Below are 11,939 nucleotides of genomic sequence, written 5' to 3'. Positions count from 1 at the left end.
GTCCTTTATGAAGGCATAGAGCCTTTACTACATGAAAATGAAAATTAATGAATACGCTGTGTACAGTAATTTACCTGATAAGACAGACCTCAGAAAAATACTTTATGAGGCATAAAGCTGTCTATGATAAAAATTAATTATCTAAGGTTACTTTTGCCCTGCCAGGTTGTGGCTGAGTTATCTGGAGTACCGGGTTATCGAGTGCCGAGTTTTTTTCGAGGCTCTACTGTATTCCAAAAACAACTTTTCAAATTTTGTTTTATAAATCTTATAATGTTTGTTTTCATTGGTTTTAATCCTTAACTATCGTAGTAAAAGCAAGAATTTTTATCTTCCGTAAAAAATATCGATACTTTGTGACTTTCTGACTTATTTTTTCATCTAAATTAATTATAAATGATTGGCTGCAAGTGATCTAGAAATAAAATGAAATTTCAGAGGAGTTTTTGCATCTGACGATTTACCGCTTTAAGCTGGTAATCACCAATCTCCTTAAAGTGACAGTATTCATTAATAATCCACAAATACAGTTTGTGAATGATCAATTTCTAAAGTACAGTATTATTATATTCTAACAAACAAATAATGTTTATGGTTTATGGTATTGGCTTCGAAAATTTTAATTCTGTTGAAATATTTCCCTGTTGATTAATACTTATATGTGATTCTGATACAGATCAGTCTGGAGTAAGATAAAAACAATATAAAGTATAACCATCTTTATATTTGTCGTATGTTATATTTGGATATTTATAATGCTGAATACATCCAGCATCTTCAAATAATGAGATAAAATTTCTTGCATAAATCTTTTTTGTATGATCAGGAGTATAGGCTTTAGAAGGAATCTTTTGATTATCTTTTGATAAACATATGTAATTTAAATTATAATTTTTAAAATTAAAAGGATTATGCTTCACATTTTCATTAAATGCTGAATTAGAAACTAATCTGAGAGTTATTCTATAAGGCAGTTGACCGATAACAGCATTTGATATATTCGTAGACTGAATGCTGCTACTTAAATAAAAACTTTAACATCTGTTCTATGAAACAGCATTTTTATAATTCCTGTTTGTACCACTTTTTCTATTCTGATTTGAATGGACGAACTAATGTCTACTTTATTAATTTTCAATGATGAGTTTTTAATAATAATTTTATACTCATTGTCCTTTGCCATTAGTACAAAACTATCTTTTGATCTCTTTCTCTTTTTTCTTGTTCTTTTTAACGCTTATAACAGAAACATCAAGAACATCGTGAAACAAGTGTCCGACACTATATGTTTTGACCTTTCTAACTTAATGCACAAATCGACATTGTTGGTTTGCTGATTTGCTAAATCGATATGAAGATGTCTGATTAAATCTATTACTCTGTTTTCTTTGCTAATATTAAATCTTTTAACTAATCCATGGTTACTATTATTTTCTTCTAACAGATTTATTGAATCCATACAACCTGCATTATCTTTAAAAAATAATGTGCTTGTTAAAAACATTTCTTGCACTTCTTTTGAATTAAATACAGGAATCCTACATACCTGGAAAGTCTGGGAAAATCAGGGATTTTCATTAGTGTTCGGAAAAGTCGGAATTTGTCAAAAAGTCAGGGAATTTGTCTCCTTAGCTGTCTTGTTGATCTTGTTTGCTGAATATGGATGACCAATCATAGCCATTTGCAGGCAGCAAGAAATAATGCTGCAATCTTTAATAAAAAAAATACACCAGAATCCATTTTGAAATAGCTTTTTTCACTGTTCTGAAGCCATATAATTTTACAGTTGTGGATTAATAACAGGATAAACTACTTTTATGTAATAGTGTTTAATTGTTAATTTTAATAATTCAGCAATTATAAAAAGATGAAATTGTTAATTAGAATAAAAAATAACTAAAAATTTGTTTGCAAACTTTTAAAAGTTGAAATTGTAATTTATTAGAATGTTCACTTCAAAATAGCTAAATAGATCAGTAAAAATCTGTAATTTAATCATTTTTCACGTTTAAAACATTACTACACAACATAAAAAATTATAAATATGTTGTTTTTGAAACCGTGTTTTGCAAATATATTGGACTTCAAACTCAAATGTGAGTTATAAATAAACATTTGACTTTATTTCCATCACTTTTTAGTTGATACGTGACAACAGCACGTTTCATACATAAAGCCCCTCATCAGTCAACTAAAAGATACAATTTTTAAAAATATTACATAAAATATCTAACAAAACAGAATTAAAATAATGTATATTTCTTACCATATCCATTCTTAATCTGTTATACATACAAGGTCTTAATCCAATAGGCGTGCACAACTTATTTTACAATAAGTGGATTAATTTCATTAGAATCTGCTATAAATGATCTTTTACTTATTTCCCAACATCCAGGAATATTAGACATAATCACATATATATCTCGAAAGAGAAATAGACAGTTTTTTACATTATTGTTTTTTAACCATATCTGCATTACATACTGCATTGCAGTTTTGTACTGATTTGCATATTACAAAGAAAGATATTATTAATAAGAACAGCATAACCTCTATAGATAATTACAATCGACATTAATGTATTTTGTGTTTATTATAATATTTTCATCCAGTTCTCATTTATTTTTACGCTTAAATTTTTATTGATACAATTTTTGGTGTGATTAATTTTTGGTGTGATACAATTGATGTGAAAATTGAGACGCTTTCTTTAAATTTTTTATTATATGTATTTTTCTCTTTGTATAGGATTTTAACATTACTTTTATCTATATTACAGTCATTTATTAAACAATTGTCATGAAAAACAGAGTTTAGTTGATTATATTTGAGATCTGCAATATGTTCTTTTACACGTATACTCAGTTTATGTTTAGTTTCTCCTATATAGTAGTTAGTTGTATTACAGATACACAGTATCTTATACACTATGTTCTTTGTTTCTTGTTCCTTGTTCTTTATTATCTACTTTATTAGGTTTTACCAGTCTTAATCTATTTTCTAATTTTTTGTGTTTTGGGGCTAGTTTTGTGTTTATTTTTTGTAAATCTTTGTTGATATTCTCATATAGTCCTTTTATATATGGAAAACTGATATATTTTGTATCTATATTTAGCTTTTTGGATTTTTTATTATTCATTTTACTATTTATCTTGTTTTCCCAGCAATCAATTAAACTATTAGGATATCTGTTGAGAACAAATTTCTTTTTTAGTTCTTTTATGTAAACATTTATATCTGTAAGATTGCTAGTTCTTGTTGTAATCAACGTATCAACTAAAAAGTGATGGAAATAAGTGTTTATTTATAACTCACATTTGAGTTTGAAGTCCAAATTATAAATAGTTACCTGATGTTTACAGTAAAATGCTGGCGCCGACTTGAGGTTGGCACAAGCTTTTTATATTTGTTGTTATGATTTTCCTTGAAAGTAGTGTACTGCAAGCATATTTTTCCCCTCTCTTCCGTTTTTTTCTGCAACTTCGATACATAGTTTAATGGAAATGACATTGGGTAACAAATATCACTGATTTTGGCAAATTTAGGGCTTAAAAATGGGCAAGATTGATCATACTTGTATTGATAATAGATATACTGTAGTTATATTTTTGAAAATCAACAGGTAATCCGATAGTTTAACCAATGTTAACTTGTTTATTATTAAAATTTAAAAGTTAAAAAGCTGGTAAATTTTTAAAAAATTAATTAAATTACTAAAAAATTAAAATAAATTTGATTATCTTTTGTGAGAAACAACACCAAAACAATTTTTATAGTTATGTTGCAAAAGAAAGAGATTTGTAGTTATGATTCTATGCACTGAATTTCTATATTTTAACAATGTATAATTGTAATTTCATTTGATATTTATTCTGTATTTATTTTATTTTATTTAAATTCTATAAGTTTTAAGAATCCCAATTTCTGTAATATTATGACATCATAGGAATACAAGTGTGAAGTTCTGGAATTGTCCTGGAACTTGCTAAATAGAAAAACGTAAAATAATTTAATTATTAGAGAAAAAATAAGTGAACAAAAAATTTTTATAGAAACTTGAGGAATGGTCTAGACAGTACAGCTCCCAAAATCAATCATTTGGATTGGAGTCGAATTTTACATTATTTGAAAAGACAATGAAGACTTCTTCTGTGAATTCCGATTCTCCAATTGATGTAAGTAAATTGGAAAATCCATTAGATCCCCATCACAAAGTGTGGGTGAGGTCTGAAACCAATCCAGGGAATGATGCAGGAAAGAAAGGTGATAAAAGCTGGTGTCTCAAGGACACGAGGCTGTCAAGAACCATCTCTTCCATAACCATTGCCACAAATCAGCTCTGGTTATTTGCCTTTTCCCAGCACTTTATCTCCACTACTTCACTGCTGCTGCTGCCTTTTCCTTCTACAAACTAACAGTTGCCTTTCAAAAGGAGGACATTTCAAACTCAGGACAAACACGAGAAATTACGTTAGTGCTAGACATCGGACAGAAATCAAATGAACTTTCCTTTCTGGATCAGTCACTGAACATTGCTCTGGATTCCACCAATGCTGCTATGAACTTAAGACAAAAAAACAAAGACAACTTTAACTATATTGTGAGCATTTTTGTACAATAAATGGGTTAAACGATAAAGAGGTGTCTTTGTCCGTCTGTACCACGTTTCCCACATACTTATTAGTCCCTTGACTTTCCTGACATTGGGAGAATTAACTTTATCTCCTTTATTTTCCAAAAGGGAAAGAGTTGTCATATCTCACACAAGCGAAACTTGAAGTTTCAAATCTTATATTATAATTGATGTTTGAAATTATGTTGAACCTGAGGAAGGCTATTTAAGATGGCTGAAAACATTGGTTTGTTTAATTAAAATTTGCTATAAAAGTGAGAAAGATGGTTTGTGATATGATTTGCAATAATTATAAGAATTGTAATTAAGGGTTAAAATAAATAAATTTTGTCTGCATTCTTAAGAAAATTTTATGCAAAGACGAAATTTAATGCAAAATTAAGTAAATAATAAATAAAAATTATTAAAAATAATTATTTAAACTCTGGCCTTTACACCAAAACCGAAATCAAAATGGCGGCAACAGAACATTTTTTTTCTTTTAATGAGTTGCCAATTTAGCTATTTTTTGCTAGATTTACGAACAATCTAGCTAAAAAAATCAAACAATTCTAATGGAAACAATATGATTTGGGTATTTTTATTAAAATGTCTAGCTGTAAATTTGAAATTTGAGTTGGCAACACTACTTTTAATTAATATATATATGCAGATGCAGATTGGATGTCGTTTGAATATTTTACATACTGTTGTGACAAAACGACTTACACGTTGCTATCTGATCTGGTTCATCTGTCTTTTAATATTATTATTCAAGGTTTGTTTTTCTACATTCTTAAATGATAATAGCACGGAAACAAACAAGGTTTAATCTCCAATGGCTGGATCCAGTTATTCATCCAGAATTCAATTTCTGGTTAGGAACTGTAAAAGATGGTGATACAAAAGCATTTTGCTGCATTTGTTGTAAAGTTTTCTCATTAAGTAACATGGGAAAGCGTACATTAGTATCACATGCAAATAGTTCTAGTCATGTGTTGAAATAAAAAGATTGAAGTCAGAACAAACTTCATTGATAAGATTTCTAACCCCAACAAATTCAAACTCTTCTAATAGTCAACAAAATGTGTGTGAAACGGCTTCTGTTGTGGAAAATACATCTAAGATCACTAATGAACAGTCTCTCACCAAATCAACATTTCTTAGCAACACATTGACACCTTTTGTGATAAAAGATGATGTAATAAAAGCAGAGATAACTTGGGCCTTGGCACTTGTAAAGAAAAAGATGTCACTCAATTCATGCTCTGATATTAAAAACATTTTCAACAAAATGTTCCCTGACAGTGCTATAGCCACACAATTTCAATTGGGTCTAGATAAAGCTTCCTATATAATAAATTATGGCATAGCCCATTATTTCAGAGAAAAATTGATTAATGCTGTTACAAGTTGCAATAATATTACTATCTCCTTTGACGAATCACTAAACAAAGTTGCTCAAAGAATTCATATGAATCTTGTGATAAAATACTGGGACAAGAGTAAAGATAAGGTAATGACCAGATATTTAAATAGTATCTTTCTGGATCATAGTACAGAAGATGACCTCTCTGCATTTCTCTATGGGTTTTCAGACATTCATCTTGATCTAGCAAATTCTTCATATCTGTATGGACAAACAAAATGTAAACATAAGTTTTCTGAATAAATTAGAAGATCACATGGAGGCACAGAATGTTGGTAAATCATTTGTGAAAATGGGAACACATGGTTTACATGTAGTCCATGGTGCTGTAAAAGCCGGTTTTAAAGTAGTAGATTGGAATTAGTTACCACTGCTACAGAATTTGCTAAAACACTCACCCACTCAGCATGCTGAATACATCGCTGTAAGTGGAAGCAGATTATTTCTCAAAAAGTTTGGTTTAACAAGGTGGTTGGAGAATGGAGAGTGCTTAGAACATGCAGCAGAAGTTGTTGAATCTGTGAAGACGTACATAAACAACAGTACAAAGTTGAAAGACAGCAAGGTGGCTACATTGTTCAGGCAGGCACTCAATGATCCCTTTATTGAAGTTAAACTTTTATTTTTTCAGTCAATATGTACAAAAAGTGAGAACTTTCTCACTCGATTTCAGAGCAACAAACCTTTTGCACCCTATCTTTATAAAGCAGTTGTTCAATTATTTATGAACCTGATGAGAAAGTTTGTGAAAAATGACAGGGTCACTGACAAGCAGTTTCTAAAAATAGATTTAAATGCTAATGAAAACTTGGTACTTCTGAAGAATTTGGATATTGGTTTTGGAGCAAAAAAGGTTTTAAAACAATTGAAAGTAAGCGACAAAGATATTCTGTGTTTTCTAAGTGATTGTCGAAATGTGCTGAAAATAATGACACAAAAGTTTATTGAGAAGGGACCTGTCAAGTTCAAATGTGTGAAGGCTTTGAGCAGCTTAGACCCAGAAAATCAAATCAATCAAATGTTGGAAAATTGTATTTCAATGTTTTACTGGAGGTTCTACATGATACAAACAGGATTGATGAGAAATGTGCTGTCAAAGCAAAAGAACAGCATGATATACTCTGCAATAAAGTGTCCATAAAACCCTATTCTACAAAGTTTGAGGACTTCATATCTGAAAGGCATGATGACAATGGTCTGGACACATTTTATTGTGAAATTATGAAGGATGATAGGCAACTGCAAGATCTATGGTCTAGTATCAAAAATTTCTCTTTCTTTCTCACATGGGAATGCAAGTGTTGAGAGTGGTTTCTCGGTTAATAAATCACTGTTGAGTGAAAATCTTAAGGAAGAAAGTTTAGTTGCTCATTGCTTAGTTTATGATGGGATCCATTTTGCAGATGGTATTGATCAAATAAATATAGACCAGAAAATGTTGTTAACAGTCAGAGGATCTGGACAGTGATATATTGCATCTCTGCAACAGAAAAAAGATATTCAGAAGCAGCAGGCATTGAGGGCTGAAGAAAAAGGAAAATTTACACAACAACTTAAGGATTTAAAACAACACAAGAAAATGTTAAGAAAAGATCACGAAAAGGAAGAAAAAGAGATTTAAATGAAAATAAATACACTTGAAGAGAAAAAGCTAAAACTACATTAATATAATAGTTCTTGTGTTTTGTAAATTGTAATTCATTTTTTTATTTTCTAATTTTCTGTATTTTGATTGTCCATTTTGTAAAAAAGTAAAAATATTTTACAATAAATTAGATGCATTTGTTAGCGAAACTATAGTATAAACTTACACCTATTCCTTTTTATATACAATCATTGATTTTTTTATGTAGGAAAAATGCTTATTTAAAAATTTTTAAATTTCACTTTTTGTTACAATTATGTTGCTGTTTAAAAAAAAAGTTGTTCTTTTTGTTGAAAGATGACTTAGAAACACGTAATTTTAGAGTTCATTTTATGCTACTTGGGGGACCCAAAAAAACCAGATTTTTTGTATAAAAACTTTATTTATTAACTTTTTTATAAAATTCCTTCAGTCACCTTCAAAGTACTCTCCATTAGATGCAATGCACTTGTCAAGTCTTTTTCCCCACTGTTTGAAGCATCTCTGGAATTCTTCAACCTTGATATCGTCCAGTGCTCTTAGGGAAGCTGTTTTTACCACCTCCACATCATCAAAACGCTTCCCTTTTAGATTTTTCTTCATTCTTGGAAACAGAAAAAAAGTCCACGAGACTAGGTCTGGTGAATATGGAGGGTGGGGAACAACAAGCCATCCCCGAGAGGCCAAATAGTGGGTCACTCGTAAGGCTGTGTGTGCGGGGGAGTTGTCGTGATGAAGGAACCTGTCACCTGCTTGCCAAAGTTCCGGGCATTTCCTTCGCACATCCTCTTGCAGATGTCTTAACACTTTTTTGGCTGATTTTTTTCAACATTTTCATCGTTTTGTGATGTTGAAGGACACCCAGAACTATGCAGGCGGAACAAAATAACAGTAAGCTCAAATATAAACCTACAAAATGATGCCATCTGCACAGCTGTTTTGTGAAGGTCTCTACTAACCCCATCTAGTGGAAGAACTCTCTACTATGTTTACGAATGGCAGCATGCTCTCAGTTCAGGTTTTTTGGGTCCCCCTTGTATTTGTTTATCAAAAGAATACTGTTTGTTGATTTTATGCTATCTTGTATTTACTAGATTTACATACAAATAATAATGATAAATGATGATAAAATAAAAAGCTCATGTTTTGTTTGTAAATTGCTTTATTTTTTCATTACATTGAAGTTGTGGATTCTACAGGATGTATGTTACTGTATTTTTTTAATGTGGCAGTATTTGAAGCATAACAACTGTGCAAAAAGAGGGATAGCTGTACTCATTGTTCACAGTAAATGCTGTTTTATTATGTCACTATTCCACACTGTAAGAAATGTGAGGGTCAGGGAATTTGGACAAAGTTTGTCAGGAAAAGTCAGGGAGTTCAAAACAAAAATTTGAGTAGGAACCCTGTAAATAGCAATGCATCTAATATTGTTCAATAAGGATAACTAACTTGGGTAGTTACTTGTTTATCATTTAAAAAAACGCTGCATTGAGAAAACAAACTATTTAAAAAATAATTAACAGGAATAACTTTTTCCTCGGCTGTGATGTTTGATCCATTTTTCTTTACAATATTTGCTTGAACACACAGATAAATTGAATGTAGATCCATATAATGTTCGCTAGACTTAGTTGAGCACCTATTGAATTATATCTATTGGAAATTGTTGCTACAGGATGGGCTATAACTTCATATGTATTATCGATGGCCAGTTGAGTCAAAACAGTATTAAAATCTTACAGTTAAAATAAAAAATATACCCCAAGTTTATCAAACCTATACTACTACAGTATACAAAATTACATGTGATGTATTAATAAATACATTTTCTTGCACTTTACTATTAATAAATCTGTAGCATTTTTTAAATTAGTCATGCTGTATTGCCTACAAAATAACTTAGCTTGTATAGTGTTACAGTAGAATACTACATATACTGTACTGTGTATATAGTATATAGTATTCTACTGTAACACTATACAAGCTAAGTTATTTTGTAGGCAATACAGCAGTACTACACTAGAATACTACATATACTATGTATATGTAGTATTCTAGTGTAGTACTACTGTATTTGTTGGATACAGAATACTATATTTTCGTCAGTCCCTTTGACCACTCCTAGAGATTACCACTTCCAAAATTTAGGAAAACTGGTCATCTTAGAGAGATTTTACTGTACAATATTGCAAAATATGAATAATAGTTTTCAAAAATTTGTTAGAGTATACATGCTTGAAACCAATAATTTTTCATTACAGACCAAAGAAGTAATTTCGGCTATTTTAAGCAAAAGTCGATCTGTTATAGCACTAGGAAAAAAGTTTTATTACGAGCAGTTGGAGAAAGATATACAATCTGCATATAGGTTAGTACACTATTTTAAATAAAATATTTTTGTTCATATATTTATTGCAAAGACAGAATTCCAAATAGCAATTTCAAATGAAACAAAGATTTCCATTGTTAATTAAAAATAAATCCTTAACAAAATATATATATTTTTAATTTAATCATTAATAATTATTCCAAATTATATTTATGCAAAATGGAACTTTTTGTTATGATAACAATGTTCATTATTGTTTCTCATCATTTACATTCAAATTTTAATTTTAATAATTATTTAATCTTAACATTTGTTTAGGGAAGGAGAAAAAGTAATGGTTGAAAATCTAGAATTAAAAGATGCTCAAGAAGGCCTCTCAGCTTTTATAGAAAAAAGGAAACCGGTTTGGATTAATTCGTCAGAAAAATTCAAATAACCATTTTTGTCTTAAAATTCTAAACTTTATATAAGCGACTTTATTAAAAGTCAAATATTGAATATATACTCTGTATATCTGAGTTTATAAAAGTTGTAACAAATTAAATAAAAAATTGCATGTAAATTGTGTGCATGTGTCAATAGCATTTAAAAGATAAACAACTCTATGGATTAACAAAACTATGCAAAGCAATATATGCCAGATTAAAATTTTTTAAATTTTAAATGAAAGCTTTTAGTAACAAACCTAAAGGAAGAAGATAGATACAAAATTTTAATCTTGTGTTTAACTTATATTTTTACAGTTTTGAACATATAGATTTTTAGCCAAAAAATTTTTGTTTTCCCATATTTCAACTTTGATGAAATGGTTAAAGTATTACAATAATTATTAAAGTTACAAGAGTTATTACAATAATTCAGGGCCTGAAATTTTTGGATAAATAATTAAATTGCTAGAATTGAAAGTCAGTAAAATGGATAAATCTGATAAAATTTGTACAATTTGTTTAGATGAAATTTCTATCAGACACATGTCTTTCTTATGGCAGAAAATTTGATAAGATTATTGGTTTGAAGACACAACTTGGTTGCTAAATGAGAGGGGGATGTGAGTGTATCCAAGTCAGTGTCCTTTGCAGCTGACTTAGTCTCAAAGTCGGCTTTTTCATTTCTAAGTATATCAGTATGGCCAGGAAAATATATAAAAGTTATCTTATTTACAAGATTTTTATATGGTGCTGGATATATGTGATTTTATTGCTATTGCAATTGGGATTTAATAGAATTTTTAGGACAGACTGAGAATCACTGTAAACATGATACAGTGATTCTGTTTTGTAAACATGACAGTGTTTTGTTTAAACACTGTAAATCACTTTAAACACTTAGAACAAAACACTGTCTATCGACATTTCAAGCTATCTATCAAGCTGAAAAAGATGCTGACTACCAAACTGTTCAGTGGGTCACTTCACTACCTGTTTGGCAGTGAAATGACCCACTAAACAGTTTGGTAGTCAGCATCTTTTTCAGCTTGATAGATGGTGGTATGTGGGAAGTATTTGTACTTTCTAACATATTTTGGGCAAAATATGTCAATTTGGAAGAAGATACAGATACTTGAGCAGACATGAAGGGAGCTTTTAGACCCATCTGTGTAGATATTAATGTCTGCATGGTTATCCATGGAGGAAGCATATGACACCAAATATACCCTGGGGATAACCTTGTTTACAGGGTTTAGATAGTAGGATACAGATCACAGATAGTAGGGTAATTGCAATGTGGTAGCATATGAAGAGCCATAGATAGGAATAGAGACTGTTGTTGAGCCTTGATGTTTGTAGTTCTGATGTAGTAGTGTAGAATCTTTTCTACAATACATAGTGGCGAAGGAAGGAACTCTGCTAGTATCAAAGGCATTAGTGTAAAACTCTATATAATGGGGCAATAGAACCAATGCTACTTTTACGCAGCCTCTAGCTGGGATCATGTAACT

At 30.2% G+C, this 11,939-nt stretch overlaps 1 protein-coding gene across 1 annotated transcript in view; it reads left to right on the top strand.

The window, feature by feature from the left end:
- The window catches only part of LOC111626135 (enoyl-CoA hydratase domain-containing protein 3, mitochondrial-like), a 26,513-nt gene extending 15,921 nt beyond the window's left edge, over positions 1-10,592 (top strand). Inside the window, exons 5-6 of the mRNA XM_023369433.1 lie at positions 9,933-10,039; positions 10,319-10,592. Coding sequence (XP_023225201.1) covers positions 9,933-10,039; positions 10,319-10,436 — 225 coding nt within the window. The 3' untranslated portion in view covers positions 10,437-10,592. The remainder of the gene's footprint in view (positions 1-9,932; positions 10,040-10,318) is intronic.
- Positions 10,593-11,939: the final 1,347 nt, after the last annotated feature.

Source organism: Centruroides sculpturatus, unplaced genomic scaffold (genome assembly GCF_000671375.1).
Source record: "Centruroides sculpturatus isolate CEXI.00-Female unplaced genomic scaffold, Cexi_2.0 scaffold305, whole genome shotgun sequence".
Lineage (NCBI taxonomy): Eukaryota > Metazoa > Arthropoda > Arachnida > Scorpiones > Buthidae > Centruroides > Centruroides sculpturatus.
Note: the sequence above shows the minus strand (reverse complement) of the source record. Positions and strands in the feature narration are given on the sequence as shown.